General features: G+C 50.7%; 1 protein-coding gene across 3 annotated transcripts in view; it reads left to right on the forward strand.

Annotated features, from left to right (window-relative positions):
- LOC311111868 (liprin-alpha-1-like) overlaps positions 1 to 25,967 on the forward strand; it is a 66,875-nt gene that overhangs the window by 23,041 nt on the left and 17,867 nt on the right. For 2 of the 3 annotated variants that reach the window (XM_084154774.1, XM_084154775.1), the window contains exons 1-13: positions 4,344 to 4,503; positions 4,634 to 4,708; positions 7,960 to 8,061; positions 8,423 to 8,644; positions 9,149 to 9,295; positions 10,146 to 10,280; positions 17,354 to 17,437; positions 17,720 to 17,851; positions 18,863 to 18,925; positions 19,493 to 19,569; positions 19,758 to 19,908; positions 20,468 to 20,694; positions 20,992 to 21,217. In XM_084154774.1, coding sequence (XP_084010900.1) covers positions 4,393 to 4,503; positions 4,634 to 4,708; positions 7,960 to 8,061; positions 8,423 to 8,644; positions 9,149 to 9,295; positions 10,146 to 10,280; positions 17,354 to 17,437; positions 17,720 to 17,851; positions 18,863 to 18,925; positions 19,493 to 19,569; positions 19,758 to 19,908; positions 20,468 to 20,694; positions 20,992 to 21,217 — 1,752 coding nt within the window. In that variant the 5' untranslated portion in view covers positions 4,344 to 4,392. Of the gene's footprint in view, positions 1 to 4,338; positions 4,504 to 4,633; positions 4,709 to 7,959; positions 8,062 to 8,422; positions 8,645 to 9,148; positions 9,296 to 10,145; positions 10,281 to 17,353; positions 17,438 to 17,719; positions 17,852 to 18,862; positions 18,926 to 19,492; positions 19,570 to 19,757; positions 19,909 to 20,467; positions 20,695 to 20,991; positions 21,218 to 25,967 lie in introns of those variants that run through there. The other variant, XM_084154776.1, reaches the window with a different exon arrangement.

Raw genomic sequence — 25,967 nt, forward strand, 5'->3', positions numbered from 1 at the left:
GAAGAGAGGATATGAGGGGTAGAGGGAGAGAGGGATATGAGGGAGAGAAGAGGGGATATGAGGGGTAGAGGGAGAGAAGAGGGGATATGAGGGGTAGAGGGAGAGAAGAGGGGATATGAGGGGTAGAGGGGTAGAGGGAGAGAAGAGGGGATATGAGGGGTAGAGGGGGGGGAAGAGGGGATATGAGGGGTAGAGGGGGGAAGAGGGGATATGAGGGAGAGAAGAGGGGATATGAGGGGTAGAGGGAGAGAAGAGGGGATATGAGGGGATATGAGGGGTAGAGGGAGGGAAGAGGGGATATGAGGGGTAGAGGGAGAGAAGAGGGGATATGAGGGGTAGAGGGGATATGAGGGTAGAGGGAGAAGAGGGATATGAGGGGTAGAGGGAGAGAAGAGGGGATATGAGGGGTAGAGGGAGAGAAGAGGGGATATGAGGGGTAGAGGAGAGAAGAGGGGATATGAGGGGTAGAGGGGATATGAGGGGTAGAGGGAGAGAAGAGGGGATATGAGGGGTAGAGGGAGAGAAGAGGGGATATGAGGGGAAGAGGGGATATGAGGGGTAGAGGGGATATGAGGGGTAGAGGGAGAGAAGAGGGGATATGAGGAGAGGAGAAGAGGGGATATGAGGGGTAGAGGGGATATGAGGGGTAGAGGGAGAGAAGAGGGGATATGAGGGGTAGAGGGAGAGAAGAGGGGATATGAGGGGTAGAGGGGGGAAGAGGGGATATGAGGGAGAGAAGAGGGGATATGAGGGGTAGAGGGGGGGAAGAGGGGATATGAGGGGGAGAGAAGAGGGGATATGAGGGGTAGAGGGGGGAAGAGAGGATATGAGGGGTAGAGGGAGAGAGGGGATATGAGGGAGAGAAGAGGGATATGAGGGGTAGAGGGAGAGAGGGGATATGAGGGAGAGAAGAGGGGATATGAGGGGTAGAGGGAGAGAAGAGGGGATATGAGGGGATATGAGGGGTAGAGGGAGAGAGGGGATATGAGGGAGAGAAGAGGGGATATGAGGGGTAGAGGGAGAGAAGAGGGGATATGAGGGGTAGAGGGAGAGAGGGAAGAGGGAGGGGATATGAGGGGTAGAGGGAGAGAAGAGGGGATATGAGGGGATATGAGGGGTAGAGGGGGGGAAGAGGGGATATGAGGGGTAGAGGGGGGGAAGAGGGGATATGAGGGGTAGAGGGGGGGAAGAGGGGATATGAGGGAGAGAAGAGGGGATATGAGGGGTAGAGGGGGAAGAGAGGATATGAGGGGTAGAGGGAGAGAGGGATATGAGGGAGAGAAGAGGGATATGAGGGGTAGAGGGAGAGAAGAGGGGATATGAGGGGTAGAGGGAGAGAAGAGGGGATATGAGGGGTAGAGGGAATGAGGGTAGAGGGAAGAGGGTAGAGGGGGGGAAGAGGGATATGAGGGGTAGAGGGGGGGAAGAGGGGATATGAGGGAGAGAAGAGGGGATATGAGGGGTAGAGGGAGAGAAGAGGGGATATGAGGGGATATGAGGGGTAGAGGGAGGGAAGAGGGGATATGAGGGGTAGAGGGAGAGAAGAGGGGATATGAGGGGTAGAGGGGATATGAGGGGTAGAGGGGTATGAGGGGTAGAGGGGGAAGAGGGGATATGAGGGGTAGAGGGGAGAGAGGGGAAGAGGGGTAGAGGGGAGGAGGGAGAGGGGATATGAGGGGTAGAGGGGAAGAGGGGATATGAGGGGTAGAGGGAGAGAAGAGGGGATATGAGGGGTAGAGGAGGAGAGGGGAATGAGGGGTATGAGGGGGAGAGGGAGGGAGAGAGAGGGGATATGAGGGGTAGAGGGGGGAAGAGGGGATATGAGGGAGAAGAGGGATATGAGGGGTAGAGGGGATATGAGGGGTAGAGGGAGAGAAGAGGGGATATGAGGGTAGAGGGAGAGAGAGGGTAGGGGGAAGAGGGGATAGAGGGAGAGAGAGAGGGGATATGAGGGGTAGAGGGGGGAAGAGGGGATATGAGGGGGAAGAGGGATGAGGGTAGAGGGGGAAGAGGGATATGAGGGGTAGAGGGAGAAGAGGGATATGAGGGGGTAGAGGGGAGAGAGAGGGGAGAGGGAGAGAAGAGGGGATATGAGGGGTAGAGGAGAGGGATAGAGGGGATATGAGGGGTAGAGGGAGGAGAGGGGATATGAGGGGTAGAGGGAGGGAGGTAGAGGGATATGAGGGTAGGGAGAGGGGTATGAGGGGGAGATGAGGGGAAGAGGGATATGAGGGGTAGAGGGGGAAGGGGATGAGGGGTATGAGGGGAAGAGGGGATGAGGGTAGAGGGAAGAGGGATATGAGGGGTAGAGGGGTATGAGGGAGAAGAGGGGATATGAGGGGTAGAGGGAGGGAAGAGGGAGATGAGGGGATATGAGGGGTAGAGGGGAAGAGGGGATATGAGGGGTAGAGGGAGAGAGGGGGTTTGAGGGAGAGAGGGGATATGAGGGGTAGAGGGAGAGAAGAGGGGATATGAGGGGTAGAGGGGGGGATATGAGGGGTAGAGGGGAAGAGGGGATATGAGGGGATAGAGGGAGGGATGAGGGGATATGAGGGGTAGAGGGAGGGAGAAGAGGGGTAGAGGGGATGAGGGGTAGGGAGAGGGAGATGAGGGGTATGAGGGTAGAGAGGGGATATGAGGGGTAGAGGGAGGATGAGGGTAGAGGGAGAGGGAGGAGGGGATATGAGGGGTAGTGGGAGAGGGAAGAGGGGATATGAGGGGTAGAGGGAGAGGGGTAGAGGGGATGAGGGGTAGAGGGAGAGGGAAGAGGGGATATGAGGGGTAGAGGGGAGAGGGGAAGAGGGGGTATGAGGGGTAGAGGGAGATGGGATGAGGGGTTATGAGGGGAGTGAGAGGGATATGAGGGGTAGAGGGAGAAGAGGGGATATGAGGGGTAGAGGGAGGAAGAGGGGATATGAGGGGTAGAGGGAGAGGAGGGGTAGGAGGGGATAGAGGGAGAGGGAGATGAGGGTTGAGGGGATGGGGTAGGGGTTGAGGGGGAGGGGATGAGGGGTAGAGGGAGGAGAGGGGATATGAGGGGTAGAGGGTGAGAGAGGGGTTTGGGGAAGAGGGGATTTGAGGGGTAGAGGGATGAGGGTTGAGGGGTATGAGGGGTTGAGGGGAGTGTTGAGGGTTTGAGGGAGGGTGTTGAGGGGGAATGCGGGGTTGTGGGAGGGGTATGTGGGGTTGAGGGGGATGAGGGGTTAGAGGGAGGGAAGAGGGGATATGAGGGGTAGAGGGGGAGGGGTTTGAGGGGTAGAGGGGAGGAGGATGTGGGGATTTGAGGGGTAGAGGGGATGAGGGGTAGAGGGAGAGGGAGGGTGAGGGGTAGTGGGGAGGGTTTGAGGGGTAGTGGGAGGGATGAGGGGTTGTGGGGTATGAGGGGGTAGGGAGGGTTGAGGGGTTTGAGGGGGTAGAGGGGTTGAGGGTTGGGTTTGGAGGGGAGTTGAGGGGGATATGAGGGGTAGAGGGAGATGAGGGGTAGAGGGGGGATGGGGGTGAGGGAGATGAGGGGTATGAGGGAGAGGGAGAGTTGAGGGTGTGAGGGGTTGGGGAGAGAAGAGGGGATATGAGGAGGGGTATGAGGGGTGTTTGTGGGGTGGGATTGTGGGGATATGAGGGTGGGGGTGTGGGGTTGGGGTAGAGGGGTTGAGGGAGAGAAGAGGGGAATGTGTGAGGGGTTGAGGGAGAGGTGTGGGGGTTGAGGGGTGTGTGGGGTTTGAGGGGTAGTTGAGGGGTAGAGGGAGAGGAGGGGGAGGGTGAGGGTGGGGTTAGAGGGAGAGAAGAGGGGATATGAGGGGTAGAGGGAGAGAGGATTGAGGGTAGGGGAGAAGAGGGGATATGAGGGGTAGAGGGAGAGGGAGAGGGGTAGAGGGGAGTGAGGGGTAGAGGGGAGAGAGAAGAGAGAGGGGATATGAGGGGTAGAGGGAGAGAAGAGGGGATATGAGGGAGAGAGGGGATATGAGGGAGAGAAGAGGGGATATGAGGGGTAGAGGGGAGGGAGAGGGGATATGAGGGAGAGAAGGGGGTTATGAGGGGAGAGGGTAGAGGGAGAGAAGAGGGGATATGAGGGGGGATTAAGGGATAAGTCTGGGCTTTGTCAGCCTGCAGCTCTGATTGGACCCCCTGAGCTGCTCAACAACATGGGATTGAGCGCAACACACACACACACAAACAATCATGTGTGTAAGCATGTCTGTACTCTTTCACAATCCCGTGTGTGTGTGGCGTGAATATACTGTGTGTAAATTGTGTATTCTGTGATGACCATAGCTTCTCCTGGAACGTGTGTGTACCGTGACGTGTAAAAATCTGGTGTGTATTCTGTGATGACCATAGCTTCTCCTGGAACATCTGGAGTGTCTGGTGTCTCGTCATGAACGCAGTCTGAGGATGACTGTGGTGAAGAGGCAGGCCCAGTCTCCTGCTGGGGTCTCCAGTGAGGTAGAGGTCCTCAAGGCCCTCAAGTCCCTGTTTGAGCACCACAAAGCCCTGGACGAGAAGGTTGGTGGGTGTGGATGTGCGCGTGTGTGGGATTGGGTGAGAAGATCATCTGCCTGCTAATCTCTTCTTTGTAGAGGTGTGCTGGCAGTGTGTAAAATGATGGAGATTAATACTAGTGTGTGTTTTCCAGGTCAGGGAGAGACTGCGTGTGGCTTTAGAAAGATGCAGCCAGCTGGAAGAACAGCTCACATCACAACACAAAGAGGTAAGCCGCACCTGACCACCCTGTATTAACCCCCCCCCCCATCAACTGGCTGTCAGTAACAGGTGCAGGTGGAGGAGTCTAACCCAGTCGGGAGGAGTCTAACCCAGTCGGGAGGAGTCTAACCCAGTCGGGAGGAGTCTAACCCAGTCGGGAGGGAGGAGTCTAACCCGGGAGGGAGGAGTCTAACCCAGTCGGGAGGAGTCTAACCCAGTCGGGAGGAGTCTAACCCAGTCGGGAGGGAGGAGTCTAACCCAGTCGGGAGGGAGGAGTCTAACCCGGGAGGGAGGAGTCTAACCCAGTCGGGAGGAGTCTAACCCAGTCGGGAGGAGTCTAACCCAGTCGGGAGGAGTCTAACCCAGTCGGGAGGAGTCTAACCCAGTCGGGAGGAGTCTAACCCAGTCGGGAGGGAGGAGTCTAACCCAGTCGGGAGGAGTCTAACCCAGTCGGGAGGAGTCTAACCCAGTCGGGAGGAGTCTAACCCAGTCGGGAGGGAGGAGTCTAACCCAGTCGGGAGGGAGGAGTCTAACCCAGTCGGGAGGAGTCTAACCCAGTCGGGAGGAGTCTAACCCAGTCGGGAGGAGTCTAACCCAGTCGGGAGGGAGGAGTCTAACCCAGTCGGGAGGAGTCTAACCCAGCCGGGAGGAGTCTAACCCAGTCGGGAGGGAGGAGTCTAACCCAGTCGGGAGGAGTCTAACCCAGTCGGGAGGAGTCTAACCCAGCCGGGAGGAGTCTAACCCAGTCGGGAGGAGTCTAACCCAGTCGGGAGGAGTCTAACCCAGTCGGGAGGAGTCTAACCCAGCCGGGAGGAGTCTAACCCAGTCGGGAGGGAGGAGTCTAACCCGGGAGGGAGGAGTCTAACCCGGGAGGGAGGAGTCTAACCCGGGAGGGAGGAGTCTAACCCAGTCGGGAGGAGTCTAACCCAGTCGGGAGGAGTCTAACCCAGCCGGGAGGGAGGAGTCTAACCCAGTCAGCGACAGGTGGAGGTGGATGCGCTCAAATGGCGACCCAGTCTCACCTGTCAATCAGTGAACCGTATCCATGACAACAGTCCTCACTAGTTTTCCTGGGGGAATAAAAACCAATCCATCTTGAATGACTATGGACCTTATTTAAAAAGGAGATTTAATCATTTCCATGTTTAACACTTGGAAAAATAAGTATAGGCTGCGTCTTGTGATGACACAGTATCTTTAATGTTCCACTGTCTTGTGATGACACAGTATCTTTAATGTTCCACTGTCTTGTACACAGTATATTTAATGTTCCACTGTCTTGTGATGACAGAGTATCTTTAATGTTCCACAGTCTTGTACACAGTATCTTTAATGTTCCACTGTATTGTACACAGTATCTTTAATGTTCCACTGTCTTGTGATGACACAGTGTCTTTAATGTTCCACTGTCTTGTGATGACACAGTATCTTTAATGTTCCACTGTCTTGTACACAGTATCTTTAATGTTCCACTGTCTTGTACACAGTATCTTTAATGTTCCACTGTCTTGTACACAGTATCTTTAATGTTCCACTGTCTTGTACACAGTATCTTTAATGTTCCACTGTCTTGTACACAGTATCTTTAATGTTCCACTGTCTTGTGATGACACAGTATCTTTAATGTTCCACTGTCTTGTGATGACACAGTATCTTTAATGTTCCACTGTCTTGTGATGACACAGTATCTTTAATGTTCCACTGTACACATATTAAGGTGTTGTAGAGACATGAGTCACACACATTGATAGAAGACCTATTAACTGCTGCACTGTCTAAGAGCTGGATACTGGGACTCCATGAGTGGACATACACACACACGCAGAATGCACAGAGCTCTGAGGAGATGAGTCGTGAATGGGATTAAAATGGACAAAAGGGCTAGAGGATCATGGGAAAGTGGCCTAGATTTCTCTCCTCTCCTCCACATCTCTCCTTTCATTCCTTTTATCTCAGAGAGGAGGAGGAGGATAGCAGCACAGACCACGACTTCTCCTACTCTTCTCCCTGCTTTGAGGCCCTCACCCGTGTGTGTGTGTGTGTGTGTGTCAGCCTGCGTGAATGTGTGAGAGTAGGGCTGTCTCGGTAACCGCGGTCATAAACCCAGGCGGGTAACTGTCAGAAAGTGATCTATTTTCAGTTAGATGTACATTTTATTTTGTGATGAGCAGTAGTCTCTTCACAGAGATATAACGGTATAAATTAATGCTGTTTTGCTTCCTTGAAACAAGTGCCACCCCCAGTTAAATGACCGTTTGTAATTTGCATGACAATGTCTGGTCCGTCTGTGGGATTATAAGATTATATCAATTAATAACCGTCACCGCCGTATGTGTGTGTGTGTGTTTGTACGTACTAATATATAATAGTGATAATAATATATGCTATTTAGCAGACACTTTTATCCAAAGGGACTTACTCATGCGTGCGTATGTTTTACGTACTGGTGGTCCCGGGAATCAAACCCACTATGCTGGAGTTGCAAGCGCAATGCTCTACCAACTGAGCGTGTTTGTCTGGCAGTGTAGGGATATATGCGTTTGTGTGGTTGGTCCCTGACCGGGGCGGGCAGCACTAGAATAGTTGTGATCAGGCTCACAGCCCAAGCTGGACTCTTCCCTGGTGCTTCAGTCTCATGCATTCACTCACTGTTTTTAAAATGGTGGCCAGACAACACAAACAAGTGGAGGCTGCTGAAGGGAGGACGGCTCATAGTAATGGCTGAAACGGAGCCAATGGAACGGCATCAAACACCTGGGAACCTTTTTTTTTATTTGATGTATTTGTACCATTCCACTGATTCCGCTCCAGCCATTATCACGAGCACGTCCTCCCCAATTAAGGTCCCACCAACCTCCTGTGATACACACCCGCCGGTTCAGCTGTACGTTTCAGTAGGAAGCTTCTCTTCCCTCTGTAAAGCAGCAGTAGTGTGTTTGTTCAGGTTTAATGTCAGAGAGGGTCATCTGTATTTGGGGAGTTGACAAAGCGGGATCAATGAATGAGTTGGCTTGCTAACTTTGAGAAGTGCTCCGATCTGACTGTGGAGTCCCTTATGAGGATTTTTAACATTAACCCTTAATTTCTTATATTCATTAATGATGGGCAGCTTTTAGTGTCTGGGTTCTGTTGTGCTTTATTGGGTATTTATTGGTCTTCTATGTATTGGCTGGTGCAATCAAATGTCCCCTTTGGGTGATTAATGAAGTATATATATCTGCTAAATGACTCAAATGTAAAAGTACTATCTTGTCTTAGATGGCCTATCTGAGGGAGCAGAACAGCCAGAAGAGGTCGCTGGGAGATGGAATGGAAGGGCTCAACCACAACTCTGAAAACACCCCAAGCACCAACGGCAAGGTATGGACCCCTCTTATCCAGAGCGACTTAGTCAGTGCATTTAAATAAGGTAGATAAAAACAACCACAAGCGTCATAGGTCAAGTCCTACAGCCTTTAGTAACTAGTGTCCTCTCCCAACTAGTGGTCGTAGGACGATTCTCTGAGCCAGGAGGACGACCAGGGGAAGGGTCAGGGGTTATAGGTCACGTCCTAGTTGTTTCTGGCTATCTTTAAGGAACCTAAACGATGTCTTGTCCCTAGCGGTCGTCAGATGGCTCTCTGAGCCAGGAGGAGGACCAGGGGAAGGGTCAGGGGTTATAGGTCACGTCCTAGTTGTTTCTGGCTATCTTTAAGGAACCTAAACGATGTCTTGTCCCTAGCGGTCGTCAGATGGCTCTCTGAGCCAGGAGGAGGACCAGGGGAAGGTGGGAGAGCTGCAGGAGATGGTGGAGAGACAGACGTCAGACCTGGGGCAGATGATGGCGCGCATGGCAGCCATGACGGGACGCATCAGCGAGCTGGAGGAGGACCTGGACACGGCCCGCAAGGACCTCGTTAAGAGTGAAGACATGAACACACGCCTGCAGAGAGACATACGAGAGGTACATACTGGATGTTGGTAACATGTTACTGACATACGAGAGGTACGTACTGGATGTTGGTAACATGTTACTAACACGCCTGCAGAGAGACATACGAGAGGTACATACTGGATGTTGGTAACATGTTACTGACATACGAGAGGTACATACTGGATGTTGGTAACATGTTACTAACACGCCTGCAGAGAGACATACGAGAGGTACATACTGGATGTTGGTAACATGTTACTGACACGCCTGCAGAGAGACATACGAGAGGTACATACTGGATGTTGTTAACATGTTACTGACACGCCTGCAGAGAGACATACGAGAGGTACATACTGGATGTTGGTAACATGTTACTGACACGCCTGCAGAGAGACATACGAGAGGTACATACTGGATGTTGTTAACATGTTACTGACACGCCTGCAGAGCGCCGTGTGTTTTTCTGTAATGATGTCTGTGTGTGTGCTAAACGTATCCGTGTCTGTCTCTCTGTCCCCTGCGTCCCGTCTGTAGTCTACGGCCCAGAAGGAGGACATAGAGGAGCGGATCGTCACCCTGGAGAAGAGGTACTTGGCGGCGCAGCGGGAAGCCACCTCCGTACACGACCTCAACGACAAGCTGGAGAACGAGGTGGCCAACAAGGAGTCCCTGTTCCGACAGGTCAGTACACACACACACACACACACACACACACACACACACACACACACACACACACACACACACACACCAATCGAACCAACAGCAAGATGGGAGCATTCATACCATACAGACACTATACACCAGCACGTGTGTGTACAGTATCTCCCGTCTATAGCCAACCAGTAAGGAAGCCTCAGTTGAGTTTTCCACAAGGGTTTTTCCACTTTGGTTGGGTGTGTGTGTGTTTTTGAGGATTTGTGTATTTGGGGGGGTTAGTGTGATTGTCTGCTCTTTCCGACAGCAGGAAGAGCCTGCGGGGTCCTGGCAGTGCGAGGACCCCTTCTAGTGCATTCACAGACTGCCCAGCACAGCAGGCACTGAATCAGACGCCTCAGACACATTCGCTTCTTTCTCTCTTTGTTTTCCGCTGGTCTGCCTGGTCTTCTTCTCTTGTATGTCCTCTTCCCCTCCTTCTGTTTACTCTCGTCTGCTCTCTTGTCTGCTCTCTTCTCTTGTCTGCTCTCTTCTCTTGTCTGCTCTCTTCTCTTGTCTGCTCTCTTCTCTTGTCTGCTCTCTCTGCTCTCGTCTGCCTGTGTAAACACAGCCTGTCTGATTCTGACCATTTTAGTCAAGTCATAGGAAGAACACATTCAGATGAATGACGATAATCATCATCCTTAATGCGTGGTTTGACACCCCTGGATGACAATATTGACAATTGTGTGTTTGTTTGACAGACGGAGGAGAGGAACAGTTGGAATGTATTGATTTTAATATGATTGGTGGTGTGTTTTGACCTGCAGACGGAGGAGAGGAACAGTTGGAATGTATTGATTGGATATGATTGGTTGTGTGTTTTGACCTGCAGACGGAGGAGAGGAACAGACAGCTGCAGGAGCGTTTAGAGCTGGCTGAGCAGAAGCTGCAGCAGACCATCAGGAAGGCGGAGACTCTGCCCGAGGTGGAGGCGGAGCTAGCACAGAGGGTGGCGGCCCTCACCAAAGTCAGTCCCGCCCCCACGCCGTCAATCATCATGTCTCCTGAGAGGACACCCCTCTCCATTTTTCATCCTTTCCCCTGTGTGTGTGTGTGTGTGTGTGTTTGGAGGCAGGCACAATGATGCATTTGTTTGTGTGTGACGTCACAGGATGTGTAAAGGAATGCTCTACTCTCTCTAACCCAATCCCACCAAGCCCCTACCTCCTATGCGCTTGTGGACACACACACACACACACACACACACACACACACACACACAGAGGTAGTTCCCTTTACATTGGGCATTCCATTTTTTGGAGGGTATGATCTTAGTTCCTCTACCTTTCTCACTCATCATTATTCAGGATTCATTCGTGATTATCCGTAACCATGGCAGCATCCACATTTTAATATAGCAGTGTTTAGAAACATCTTCTGTTCTTATTTACAATAAAAGTGACTCTAAAATGACACAATACATAGTTCACAATTCAGTTTCTATTGGGCAAAAAACGTAATCTGAGAAACAAACCAAAACAAACTTAAAATGCATCCAACAAGTTTTGTAGAGTCACAAGCTCCATGTATTCATTGCGTGCTAGGAATATGGTACCAAATACTAAACGTCTTACTATTTTAATACACTAGAAGTGAATTTGTCAAAATACTTATGGAAAGACAAAACATATTCAAATGGGCGACTATATACAGTGCAAGTATTCAGACTCCTTGACTTTTTCCAAATGTTGTTACGTTACAGCCTAACATGCTGACCACACCGCCCACGTCGTGTGCGCGAGGGTTGCAAAATAAATGTACACATACATGTTATTCAATCATTGCACCCACACCGCTCGTGCGCGTCAACGAACATCTGCGTAGCCAGGCGCTAAAATAGAACTTGGTTCTATTTGTGACGCTTGACGGCGCTGCAAGTCCCGCCTCTCCCATCTCCTTATTGGTTTTTAGGAGCATTTACCCACGTGGGTGATTGAAAGATGAACTGAGGTCCACACTCCAGTCCAGTTGGTATGGTAATGCATCTTTTAAAGTTGGTTGCCAACCGCCATATAAAGTCCAAAGAAGAAGAAGCCTGAAAATAAAATAACAACCCAATGTTTATATCCCAGGGCAAATTAGCTAGCAACAGCAAGCTAGATAGCTAAATTGCCATAAATGTTTAATGCTTTTCGACCTGTCCCCAAATTAATATAGTTGGTTCAGAGTTCGTTTTGATATTTCAACCTGCGTGTCCTGATGGCGTCTGGTGTGGTCTGCATGTTATTCTGAAATGGATCAAACATTTGTAATATCCTCATCAATCTACACACGTTACCCAATAATGACAAAGCGAAAACAGGTTTTTAGAAATGTTTGTTAATTTATTATAAATAAACGGAAATATTACATTTTATGTAAGTAATTCAGACCATTTACTCAGTACTTTGTTGAAGCACCTTTGGCAGCTATTACAGCCTCGAGTCTTCTTGGGTATGACGCTACAAGTTTGGCATTGAGCTCAGGTGCATCCTGTTTCCATTGATCATCCTTGAGATATTTCTACAACTTGATTGGGGTCCACCTGTGGTAAATTCAGTTGATTTGGAAAGTCACACACCTGTCTATATAAGGTCCCACAGTTGACAGTGCATGTCAGAGCAAAAACCAAGCCATGAGGTCAAAGGAATTGTCCGTAGAGCTCCGAGACAGGATTGTGTCGAGGCACAGATCTGGGAAATGGTACCAAAACAGTTCTGCCGCATTGAAGGTCCCCAAGAACAGTGGCCTCCATCATTCTTAAATGGAAGAAGTTTGGAACCACCAAGACTCTTCCTAGAGCTGGCCGCCCAGCCAAACTGAGCAATCGGGGGAGAAGGGCCTTGGTCAGGGAGGTGACCAAGAACCCGATGGCCACTCTGACAGAGCTCCAGAGTTGGATTGGAGAACCTTCCAGAAGGACAACCATCTCTGCAGCACTCCACCAATCAGGCCTTTATGGTACAGTGGCCAGACGGAAGCCACTCCTCAGTAAAAGGCACATGACAGCCCGCTTGGAGTTTGCCAAAAGGCACCTAAAGGACTCTGACCATGAGAAACAAGATTGTCTGGTCTGATGAAACCAACTCTTTGGCCTGAATGCCCAGCTTCGCATCTGGAGGAAACCTGGCACCATCCCTACGGTGAAACATAGTGGTGGCAGCATCATGCTGTGGGGATGTTTTTCAGCGGCAGGTACTGGCAGACTAGTCAGGATCGAGGGAAATATGAACAGAGCAAAGTACAGAGAGATCCTTGATGAAAACCTGCTCCAGAGCACTAAGGACCTCAGACTGGGGTGGAGGTTCACCTTCCAACAGGACAATGACCCCAAGCACACAGCCAAGACAATGCAGGAGTGGCTTCGGGACAAGTCTCTGAATGTCCTTGAGTGGCCCAGCCAGAGCCCGGACTTGAACCCGATCTAACATCTCTGGAGAGACCTGAAAATAGCTGTGCAGCGACGCTCCCCATCCGACCTGACAGAACTTGAGAGGATCTGCAGAGAAGAATGGGAGAAACTCCCCAAATACAGGTGTGCCATGTTTGTAGCGTCCTACCCAAGAAGACTTGAGGCTGTAATCACTGCCAAAGGTGCTTCAACAAAGTGCTGAGTAAAGGGTCTGAATACTTATGTAAATGTGATATTTCAGTTTTTTCTTCTTCTTTTTTTAAATGTCTAAATACCTGTTTTTGCTTTGTCATTATGAGGTATTGTGTGTAGATTGATGAGGGATTTATTTATTTATTATTCCATTTGAGAATAAGGCTGTAACGTAACAAAATGTGGGAAAAGTCAAGGAGTCTGAATACTTTCCGAATGCACTGTAAATAGTGCTTTCATTTCTAAACACTAAAACAGATGTATGAAAATAACCTGAAATAAAAGGTGACCTTCTGTGCTGTCGTCTCAAATGAAACATTTGATCTGAAATCCAAAATGCTGGAGTATAGAGCCAAATGTACACATTTTTTGCTTCACTGTCTGAATAAATACGTAGGGGAGTGTACATCAACTCTCTTTTCACAAGTTATCTTCATCTTAGCAGCTACTCTCTTCCTTACTCTTCATTTTCTATCTCTCTCTCCCTCTTCCTTACTCTTCATTTTAACTATTTAAGAAGCAGATTTAGATCTCCATCTAACCATTTAACCACCCAACTACCTCTATTTAACCACCCAACTACCTCCACCTAACCATTTAACCACCCAACTACCTCCACCTAACCATTTAACCACCCAACTACCTCCATCTAACCATCTAACCACCCAGCTAGCTCCACCTAACCACCCAGCTACCTCCACCACATATTTTGTCTAGTAATCTCTGCTGGTCCTGTCTGTCAGTCCACAGTCTTTAGTCCTGTCTGTCAGTCCACAGTCTTTAGTCCTGTCTGTCCGTCCACGGTCTTTAGTCCTGTCTGTCAGTCCACGGCCTTTAGTCCGGTCTGTCAGCCCACGGCCTTTAGTCCGGTCTGTCAGCCCACGGCCTTTAGTCCGGTCTGCCAGTCCACGGCCTTTAGTCCGGTCTGTCAGCCCACAGCCTTTAGTCCGGTCTGCCAGTCCACGGCCTTTAGTCCAGTCTGCCAGTCCACAGCCTTTAGTCCGGTCTGTCAGCCCACAGCCTTTAGTCCGGTCTGTCAGCCCACGGCCTTTAGTCCGGTCTGTCAGCCCACGGCCTTTAGTCCGGTCTGCCAGTCCACGGCCTTTAGTCCGGTCTGCCAGTCCACAGCCTTTAGTCCGGTCTGTCAGTCCACGGCCTTTAGTCCTGTCTGCCAGTCCACGGCCTTTAGTCCGGTCTGTCAGTCCACGGCCTTTAGTCCGGTCTGCCAGTCCACGGCCTTTAGTCCGGTCTGTCAGTCCACAGCCTTTAGTCCGGTCTGTCAGTCCACGGCCTTTAGTCCGGTCTGCCAGTCCACGGCCTTTAGTCCGGTCTGTCAGTCCACAGCCTTTAGTCCGGTCTGCCAGTCCACAGCCTTTAGTCTGGTCTGTCAGTCCACAGCCTTTAGTCCTGTCTGTCAGTCCACAGCCTTTAGTCCGGTCTGTCAGTCCACGGCCTTTAGTCCGGTCTGTCAGTCCACAGCCTTTAGTCCTGTCTGTCAGTCCACAGCCTTTAGTCCTGTCTGCCAGTCCACGGCCTTTAGTCCTGTCTGTCTGTCAGTCCACAGCCTTTAGCTGCACTAAAACTCTTCCCTCTTTCTCTTGTACTAAAGTACCTCCTGCTTTCTCTCTCTCTCTCTTCCTCTCCTCTCCTCTCCTCTCCTCTCACTCACTGTCGTCTTCTCCTCTCTGTTCCTTGTTTGGTCTGTCCTCAACCCCCCCCCACCCCTAGCTTGACGCCTCGGGCTCTAAGGATGTCAAGGCACAGAGGAAGGTAGACTGGCTACACTCACACCCCAGCCCCCTCTCTTACCCCCACCCAGTGGTCTAACCCAGCCCCCTCTCTTACCCCCACCCAGTGGTCTAACCCAGCCCCCTCTCTTACCCCCACCCAGTGGTCTAACCCAGCCCCCTCTCTTACCCCCACCCAGTGGTCTAACCCAGCCCCCTCTCTTACCCCCACCCAGTGGTCTAACCCAGCCCCCTCTCTTACCCCCACCCAGTAGTCTAACCCAGCCCCCCCTCTTACCCCCACCCAGTGGTCTAACCCAGCCCCCTCTCTTACCCCCACCCAGTGGTCTAACCCAGCCCCCTCTCTGACCCCCACCCAGTGGTCTAACCCAGCCCCCTCTCTGACCCCCACCCAGTGGTCTAACCCAGCCCCCTCTCTGACCCCCACCCAGTGGTCTAACCCAGCCCCCTCTCTTACCCCCACCCAGTGGTCTAACCCAGCCCCCTCTCTTACCCCCACCCAGTGGTCTAACCCAGCCCCCTCTCTTACCCCCACCCAGTGGTCTAACCCAGCCCCCTCTCTTACCCCCACCCAGTGGTCTAACCCAGCCCCCCCTCTTACCCCCACCCAGTGGTCTAACCCAGCCCCCTCTCTTACCCCCACCCAGTGGTCTAACCCAGCCCCCTCTCTGACCCCCACCCAGTGGTCTAACCCAGCCCCCTCTCTTACCCCCACCCAGTGGTCTAACCCAGCCCCCTCTCTTACCCCCACCCAGTGGTCTAACCCAGCCCCCCCTCTTACCCCCACCCAGTGGTCTAACCCAGCCTGCTTAGCTTGGCACTGCTGATCTATGTTTAAAGTATATGTCTGTGCACAACCCCCCTCCCCCTCTCCCAACCTCTACAAATTGTTTATGATCTAACACAAACAGGAAGTGCTACTTCATTTACTCAGAGGGTCTAGGAACCCCCCCCCCCCAACAGGGTTTTAGAATGGCGGCCCGGCCACTAAGGAGCCTGCTTTCTCCGGCCGAGTTGAGTTATCCAAACTCGCGCAGACATTTTGATTCACTTTTTATTTTAATGTTCATATTTTCTTGGTTACATTGGATCACCCCGCACAGAATACTTCCCTTTAGCCAGTAACTCTCTCCCCTCTCCACATTTGTCTAAGCACACTGCAGAGCCATTAAAATGAGAAAAGTTTCAGTTTCTTCACCCCTCAGCTCCCCTTGTGTTTCTAGTCTGTGCTTGCTGTGTGGAATGTCGTCATGGGGCTTGTCTGTACTGCTCCGTGTCCCTCTACCCTCTCCCCCGTCTCTGCTGGTTCATGGCTGCTACTGGCTGGCTGTAGATGGTTGTTGTTGGTGTCTGGTTGTTGGTGTTTGTGGGTGGATGGGCACCTTAACCCCCCATAACCAATAACATTAACCTATATGGTACTGAGCCTCTGATTGGGCCTTTTCAGTTACATCCTTCTCCAGGATCATTTGTATTGATCTGAAAGGAGCTGCTACACCTAGACAGTCCTCTGACACCTAGCCAACCCTCTTCAACGTAGCCAGTCCTCTGACACCTAGCCAACCCTCTTCAACTTAGCTAGTCCTCTGACACTTAGCCAGTCCTCTGACACTTAGCCAGTCCTCTGACACTTAGCCAGCCCTCTTCAACTTAGCCAGCCCTCTTCAACTTAGCCAGCCCTCTTCAACTTAGCCAGTCCTCTGACACCTAGCCAACCCTCTTCAACTTAGCCAGTCCTCTGACACCTAGCCAGTCCTCTGACACTTAGCCAGCCCTCTTCAACTTAGCCAACCCTCTTCAACTTAGCCAACCCTCTTCAACTTAGCCAGTCCTCTGACACCTAGCCAGTCCTCTGACACCTAGCCAACCCTCTTCAACTTAGCCAGTCCTCTGACACCTAGCCAGTCCTCTGACACCTAGCCAACCCTCTTCAACTTAGCCAGTCCTCTGACACCTAGCCAACCCTCTTCAACTTAGCCAGTCCTCTTCAACTTAGCCAGCCCTCTTCAACTTAGCCAGCCCTCTTCAACTTAGCCAGCCCTCTTCAACTTAGCCAGCCCTCTTCAACTTAGCCAGCCCTCTTCAACTTAGCCATTCCTCTGACACCTAGCCAGTCCTCTGACACCTAGCCAACCCTCTTCAACTTAGCCAGTCCTCTTACACCTAGCCATTCCTCTGACACCTAGCCAGTCCTCTGACACCTAGCCAACCCTCTTCAACTTAGCCAGTCCTCTGACACCTAGCCAGTCCTCTGACACCTAGCCAGTCCTCTTCAACTTAGCCAGTCCTCTGACACCTAGCCAACCCTCTTCAACATAGCCAGTCCTCTGACACCTAGCCAACCCTCTTCAACTTAGCCAGTCCTCTGACACCTAGCCAACCCTCTTCAACTTAGCCAGTCCTCTGACACCTAGCCAACCCTCTTCAACTTAGCCAGTCCTCTGACACTTAGCCAGCCCTCTTCAACTTAGCCAGCCCTCTTCAACTTAGCCAGCCCTCTTCAACTTAGCCAGCCCTCTTCAACTTAGCCAGCCCTCTTCAACTTAGCCAGTCCTCTTCAACTTAGCCAGTCCTCTTCAACTTAGCCAGTCCTCTGACACCAAGTCAGCCCTCTCAGATCTATACAAATTCCTAAAGGGTAGAGGTTAGGGAATGGGTCTTTTTTGGAAGGATGAGGTGTTTGACAAAGTCTGTCTGTCTGTCCCACAGGCGGAGGAGCGTCATGGCAACGTGGAGGAGAGGCTGAGGCAGATGGAGGCTCAGCTGGAGGAGAAGAACCAGGAACTCCTCAGGGTGAGGTCACCTGGCTGGCTGTTGTCTGTGTTGTTGGGCAGAAGTTGGTGAATGTTTACAGATGTGGTCCTTGGACTCTCTGATTTTAGCATTGTACTTTCAATGTAGACAATATATTCATCCTCATTCTCATTCAAATAACTAATCGAAGATTGTACTTCGTACAATCGAAAGATCCATTAATTAACAGTATATGGAAAGAAAATGTGTGTCGTGAAATGTTTCCCGTCATGCTCTGTCTGGGAGGTTTTGTGATTAGTGGGTTTGTTTTGTGGTGTGAAGGCACGCCAGCGGGAGAAGATGAACGAGGATCACAACAGGCGTCTGTCGGAGACGGTGGACAAGCTGCTGTCAGAGTCCAACGAGAGGTTACAGCTTCACCTCAAGGAGAGGATGTCTGCCCTGGAGGACAAGGTGGGTGGGACGTGCTAAATGGCAGTTCATTCAATCCGTACCTCTATAGCTGAACCCACTGGGACAATGCTGTGGTCATTATCTATAGCTGAACCCACTGGGACAATGCTGTGGTCATTATCTATAGCTGAACCCACTGGGACAATGCTGTGGTCATTATCTATAGCTGAACCAAACTGGGACAATGCTGTGGTCATTATCTATAGCTGAACCCACTGGGACAATGCTGTGGTCATTATCTATAGCTGAACCAAGCTGGGACAATGCTGTGGTCATTATCTATAGCTGAACCCACTGGGACAATGCTGTGGTCATTATCTATAGCTGAACCAAGCTGGGACAATGCTGTGGTCATTATCTATAGCTGAACCCACTGGGACAATGCTGTGGTCATTATCTATAGCTGAACCCACTGGGACAATGCTGTGGTCATTATCTATAGCTGAACCCACTGGGACAATGCTGTGGTCATTATCTATAGCTGAACCCACTGGGACAATGCTGTGGTCATTATCTATAGCTGAACCAAGCTGGGACAATGCTGTGGTCATTATCTATAGCTGAACCAAGCTGGGACAATGCTGTGGTCATTATCTATAGCTGAACCCACTGGGATAATGCTGTGGTCATTATCTATAGCTGAACCCACTGGGACAATGCTGTGGTCATTATCTATAGCTGAACCCACTGGGACAATGCTGTGGTCATTATCTATAGCTGAACCCACTGGGACAATGCTGTGGTCATTATCTATAGCTGAACCCACTGGGACAATGCTGTGGTCATTATCTATAGCTGAACCCACTGGGACAATGCTGTGGTCATTATCTATAGCTGAACCCACTGGGACAATGCTGTGGTCATTATCTATAGCTGAACCCACTGGGACAATGCTGTGGTCATTATCTATAGCTGAACCCACTGGGACAATGCTGTGGTCATTATCTATAGCTGAACCCACTGGGACAATGTTGTGTTGATTCTCCATGTGCTGTCTCTCCTCTTCATCAGAATGCCCTCATAAGAGATCTGGATCACACTAAGAAGCTGATTGAGGCGGCACACCATGAGAAGGTAAGGACCTCTGTTTACTCTGGGTACTGACTGCTCTGAACGACTGGAGACCTGGTGTGTCATCGCTGGGTTTGGATTCTCATCCCCAATGACATCCCTCATGTCTGTCTTTCTCTGCTCCCCTCTCCCTCCCTACCCCCTCCTTCCCTACCCCCTCCTTCCCTCCCTCCCTACCCCCTCCTTCCCTCCCTCCATACCCCCTCCTTCCCTCCCTCCATACCCCCTCCTTCCCTCCCTCCCTACCCCCTCCTTCCCTCCCTCCATACCACCTCCTTCCTTCCCTCCCTCCATACCACCTCCTTCCTTCCCTCCCTCCATACCACCTCATTCCCTCCCTCCCTCTATACCACCTCATTCCCTCCCTCCCTCTATACCCCCTCATTCCCTCTACCCCCTCCCCCTACCCCCTACCCCCTCCCTCCCTACCCCCTCATTCCCTCTCTCCCTCTATACCCCCCTCCCCCTACCCCCCCCCCCTCCTTACCCCCTCCTTTCCTCTCTCCCTCCCCCTCCTCTCTCCCTCCCCCTTCCCTCTCCCTCCCCCTCCTCTCTCCCTCCCTCTCTCAGGAGCAGCTATTGATCCAGATTGAGACGATGCGGGCAGAGAACGATCAGGGCAGGAGCAACTCACTGCTGCACCATGGGTAAGATCATCTGCTTTCTCCTCATTGGCTGTCCTAGACTCTGGCCCACACATGATTGGCCAGTGCTCTGGCCTCTGTCCACATCTCTCTTTGTGATTGATCTATTGTGTGTGATGTGATGTGTGATGTGTGTGATGTGTGTGTGTGTGTTTGTGTGTGTGTGTGTGTGTGTGTGTGTGCGCTCTCAGGCGGTCTCACCTAGGCAGCACCCCAGACTTCAGGTACCCGGTGTCGGCCTCCTCCATGATGGACAGCCACTCGGACCACTACGGCAGCGCGCTGGTGCTGAGGCGGCCCCAGAAGGGGCGGTTTGCCGCGCTACGGGACGAACCCTCCAAGGTGAGCCCCCACAGCCCTGTGTGTCCTAGTGAGGGACCGTTTAAATGTAATATTGGCAGCTGTCTGTCTGTCTGGTGGACCTAGCTACTGATGTTCCATTGAATTCACCCCAGCAGCCCAGAATTCTCCGGCCCACAAACTGTTGTCCCCCTCCCTCCCTCCCTCCCTCCCTGCCTCTCTCATTTGATCTCACTGTATCTGATGGTGTTCTCTCTCTCCCTTTCTTTGCTTCCTCTCTGGACATCAGAGACATGTAAGTCAGAATGAAGACAACCGTGATGATGATGATTTGATGTTGGTCTTCAGTCTTTGCAGTGCATGGTTAAAAGGTATTCAGGACCGTCTGATACCATCAGTCTAACTCGCTCTCGCTCTCTCTCTCGCTTTCTCTCTCTCGCTTTCTCTCTCTCGCTTTCTCTCTCTCGCTTTATCTCTCTCGCTTTATCTCTCTCTCTCTCTCTGTCTCTCTGTCTCTCTGTCTCTCTGTCTCTCTGTCTCTCTGTCTCTCTGTCTCTCTGTCTCTGTGTCTCTGTGTCTCTGTCTCTCTCTCCCATCTCAGGTCCAGACTCTGAATGAACAGGAGTGGGAGCGTGTGCAGCAGGCTAATGTTCTGGCCAACGTTGCTCAGGCGTTTGAGTCTGACCTGGACACGTCCGACCTGGAGGACGATGAGCGCGAGACCATCTTCAGCTCAGTGGACCTGCTGTCCCCTGCCGGCCAGGCCGACGCCCAGACCCTGGCTCTCATGCTGCAGGAGCAGCTGGACGCCATCAACAACGAGATCAGGTGCACACACACACGCCCCTACTGCTACTCATTGGATCAGCATGTTATATGTATTTCAACCTCATTCTGGATCTGTCATTCTAATAATCTTTTGAGTAACATTTTCCCATTTTCATTTTAGTGAAAACAAGGAGATACTAACACTAACATCTCTTTCTCTCTCCCCTCGCTTTCTCTCACTCCTCCCCCCCTCTTTCTCTCTCCCCTCGCTTTCTCTCACTCCTCCCCCCTCTCCTCGCTCGCGCTCTCTCCCTTCTCTCTCTCTCTCTCTCCTCTACCCCCCCCCCCCCCCCCCAGGATGATTCAGGAGGAGAAGGAGAACACAGCCATGCTGGCAGAGGAGATGGAGAGCCGGGTGGGCAGTGGGGACAGCCTGGGGGGCAGCCGCTTCCGCTCCATGAGCTCCATCCCCCCCTCCTCCATGGGGGGCTCGTCGCCCCCCGGCTCAGGCTCCTCCACCCCGCGACGCATCCCCAACCGCAGCCCCAACCGAGAGGTGGACCGCATGGGAGTCATGACCCTGGTGAGAGAGAGACCTACGCCCTATGCACTTGTGGAGATCTTAGAGGAGTTGATTAGTATACGTAATGTGGTGAAACTTCCAGCTAGCCTATCAGAGAGCAAGTGGAGCTATCATCATATTACCTACACTTGTTAAATCCTCTCTGATCTCCACAAGTGCATAGGACGTAGGGTTTAGGGGGTGATTTGGGATTGGGTCCAACACTCCATCCATCATCGCTCTCCTTTTACTCATTCAGCGTCAGTCCATCCATGTTGATCAACCAGCTCCTCTCTGAAACAACCACCCCTTACCTCCTCCTTTAGAATTACATCCTCCTCCACCTCCTTTAGAATTACATCCTCCTCCTCCTCGAATTACATCCTCCTCCTCCTCCTTTAGAATTACATCCTCCTCCTCCTCGAATTACATCCTCCTCCTCCTCCTTTAGAATTACATCCTCCTCCTCCTCGAATTACATCCTCCTCCTCCTCCTCCTTTAGAATTACATCCTCCTCCTCCTCGAATTACATCCTCCTCCTCCTCCTTTAGAATTACATCCTCCTCCTCCTCGAATTACATCCTCCTCCTCCTCCTTTAGAATTACATCCTCCTCCTCCTCTAGAATTACATCCTCCTCCTCCTCCTCTAGAATTACATCATCCTCCTCCTCCTTTAGAATTACATCCTCTTCCTCCTCTAGAATTACATCCTCCTCCTCCTCTAGAATTACATTCTCCTCCTCCTCATTTAGAATTACATCATCCTCCTCCTCCTTTAGAATTACATCCTCCTCCTCCTCTAGAATTATGTCCTCCTCCTCCTTTAGAATTACATCCTCCTCCTCCTCTAGAATTACATCCTCCTCCTCCTCCTTTAGAATTACATCATCCTCCTCCTCCTCTAGAATTACATCCTCCTCCTCCTCCTCTAGAATTACATCCTCCTCCTCCTTCAGAATTACATCCTCCTCCTCCTTTAGAATTACATCCTCCTCCTCCTCCTTCAGAATTACATCATCCTCCTCCTCCTTCAGAATTACATCATCCTCCTCCTCCTCCTCCTCTAGAATTACATCCTCCTCCTCCTCCTCCTCTAGAATTACATCCTCCTCCTCCTCCTCCTCTAGAATTACATCCTCCTCCTCCTCCTCCTCTAGAATTACATCCTCCTCCTCCTCCTCCTCTAGAATTACATCCTCCTCCTCCTCTAGAATTACATCCTCCTCCTCCTCTAGAATGACATCATTCTCCTCCTCCTCTAGAATGACATCATTCTCCTCCTCCTCTAGAATGACATCATTCTCCTCCTCCTCTAGAATGACATCATTCTCCTCCTCCTCTAGAATTACATCCTCCTCCTCCTCCTTTAGAATTACATCCTCCTCCTCCTCTAGAATTACATCCTCCTCCTCCTCCTCTAGAATTACATCCTCCTCCTCCTCCTCTAGAATTACATCATCCTCCTCCTCCTTTAGAATTACATCCTCTTCCTCCTCTAGAATTACATCCTCCTCCTCCTCTAGAATTACATTCTCCTCCTCCTCATTTAGAATTACATCATCCTCCTCCTCCTTTAGAATTACATCCTCCTCCTCCTCCTCCTCTAGAATTACGTCCTCCTCCTCCTTTAGAATTACATCCTCCTCCTCCTCTAGAATTACATCCTCCTCCTCCTCCTTTAGAATTACATCATCCTCCTCCTCCTCTAGAATTACATCCTCCTCCTCCTCCTCTAGAATTACATCCTCCTCCTCCTTCAGAATTACATCCTCCTCCTCCTTTAGAATTACATCCTCCTCCTCCTCCTTCAGAATTACATCATCCTCCTCCTCCTTCAGAATTACATCATCCTCCTCCTCCTCCTCCTCTAGAATTACATCCTCCTCCTCCTCCTCCTCTAGAATTACAACCTCCTCCTCCTCCTCTAGAATTACATCCTCCTCCTCCTCTAGAATGACATCATTCTCCTCCTCCTCTAGAATGACATCATTCTCCTCCTCCTCTAGAATGACATCATTCTCCTCCTCCTCTAGAATGACATCATTCTCCTCCTCCTCTAGAATGACATCATTCTCCTCCTCCTTTAGAATTACATCCTCCTCCTCCTCCTTTAGAATTACATCCTCCTCCTCCTCCTCTAGAATTACATCCTCCTCCTCCTCCTCTAGAATTACATCATCCTCCTCCTCCTTTAGAATTACATCCTCTTCCTCCTCTAGAATTACATCCTCCTCCTCCTCTAGAATTACATTCTCCTCCTCCTCATTTAGAATTACATCATCCTCCTCCTCCTTTAGAATTACATCCTCCTCCTCCTCCTCCTCTAGAATTACGTCCTCCTCCTCCTCTAGAATTACGTCCTCCTCCTCCTTTAGAATTACATCCTCCTCCTCCTCTAGAATTACATCCTCCTCCTCCTCCTTTAGAATTACATCCTCCTCCTCCTCCTCTAGAATTACATCCTCCTCCTCCTCCTCTAGAATTACATCCTCCTCCTCCTTTAGAATTACATCCTCCTCCTCCTCCTTCAGAATTACATCATCCTCCTCCTCCTTCAGAATTACATCATCCTCCTCCTCCTCCTCCTCTAGAATTACATCCTCCTCCTCCTCCTCCTCTAGAATTACATCCTCCTCCTCTAGAATTACATCCTCCTCCTCCTCTAGAATGACATCATTCTCCTCCTCCTCTAGAATGACATCATTCTCCTCCTCCTCTAGAATGACATCATTCTCCTCCTCCTCTAGAATGACATCATTCTCCTCCTCCTCTAGAATGACATCATTCTCCTCCTCCTCTAGAATTACATCCTCCTCCTCCTCCTTTAGAATTACATCCTCCTCCTCCTCTAGAATTACATCCTCCTCCTCCTCCTCTAGAATTACATCCTCCTCCTCCTCCTCTAGAATTACATCCTCCTCCTCCTCCTCTAGAATTACATCCTCCTCCTCTAGAATGACATCCTCCTCCTCCTCTAGAATGACATCCTCCTCCTCCTCTAGAATGACATCATTCTCCTCCTCCTCTAGAATGACATCATTCTCCTCCTCCTCTAGAATGACATCCTCCTCCTCCTCTCGTCGATCTCTCTCTCTCTCCCTCCTCTCTTCTCTTCTCTGCTCTCTCTCCATTCCTTTAGCTTCACTAACTGTCATCTCTCATTATTGGTTCAGTTATACCATCCCTTGTTCATACTAGTCTACAGGAGCTTCGTTTCATGTGTTGTCAGATCTTTGTCCATTAGAATCTGTTTTCATCTGTTCAGTGTTTGTGACACGTTCATGGAACTAGCTACTAGTTTGGCATTTTGTATTTGGTAGGTGACGTGTGTGTGTGTGTAACCTGTGCCTGTGTTCCCCCAGCACTACCTCTATGACCCCTATGTGATCCAGAGGTCTCTGTCCCAGCAGCAGACAGTAGCTTACCTGCCCTACCCTGCTGCTAGCCTTAGCTTACCTGTCCCCCCTGCCTGTAGCTATGCTCCATGCTACTTCCAGGTACCACCCCCTACCCTGCTCCTCTCTTCACCAGGCAGCGTTCAGTCAGCCTGGGGTCGCACTCACACACACCGTCCCACGGTCCATCTGTGGGGCCACACAGCAATCACTAGCTGGTCACTAGCCTCTCATGGCAGGGTTTTGAAGTTGTCCTAGAATGCCGGGCCCCCATTGGACTTCAGAAAGAGATCAGGCAGATGGCTTAACCAATGAAGATGCAGAGCGAATGCAAAAACTCTGTTTGTTTGGCTGTTAGCTCATCACACACCAGACAGAATGGCTGTAGATTTTGATATCAGTTAAAGGAGAGCCTTGTTGTGCTCAGTTAAGACCTAATTTCAGACACGACTGAGTTAAATGACTTATTTTCCCCTCAGCTTGATTAAGTTCTGTGTTTGACTTCTGTCCCCCCCCCTCCTCTTCCTGGTACTCTTATCGCTTCCTGTCGCTTGGGGGTGGTTCAGAGCAGGGCTAGGAGAACCTTCCATGGAAATATGTGCTGCTATTCCATTTGTTTATTTACTCTAGAGATGTCAGGCTAGAGAAAAGGCATGCAGGGGCACATCAACCCTAGCTGCCTCACTCCCCCGTCACATGACACGAGTCCCATATCCCTGGCTGCCTCACTCCCCTGTCACATGACACTAGTCCCATATCCCTGGCTGCCTCACTCCCCTGTCACATGACATGAGTCACATATTATTACCACAGTCCTAGGTTGTGTTCAGTAGGGCACACCGTGGCAAAACATTTAAAAACGGAATTGGACACGTTGATGCTGCTTTCCTCCATGTTGTGCCCCCTGAACATGACCCAGGCCTGTTCCTTTAGGTAAACAGTCTGGTGTTGTGTGTTTCATTTCCTGCTTCAACTTAAACCAATTAATTAGCGTATGTTATTTTTAAGAACACCCATGTGAGAGAGCACGGTCGGTGTGTGTGTGTGTGAGAGCGACCCCTTAAAGCAGTAGCTTAGCCATTAGCTACTACCACAGACTGAACCCCCCCCCCCCCCCCCCCCCCCCCTCCTCCCGGAGTGTGTTTTGCAGTGGTTTCACTCTGCTCCCTCCTCTGATCTTTGACCTCGGTGTGGTTCCCCCAGACAGTGTACACTACCGGTCAAAGAACACCTACTCATTCAAGGGTTTTTCTTTATTTTTACTATTTTCTACATTGTAGAATAATAGTGAAGACATCAAAACTATGAAATAACACATATGGAATCATGTAGTAACCATAAAAGTGTTAAACAAATCAAAAATATATTTTATAT

The sequence above is a fragment of the Coregonus lavaretus genome, assembly GCF_964263955.1.
Source record: "Coregonus lavaretus genome assembly, chromosome: 37".
Classification (NCBI taxonomy): Eukaryota; Metazoa; Chordata; class Actinopteri; order Salmoniformes; family Salmonidae; genus Coregonus; species Coregonus lavaretus.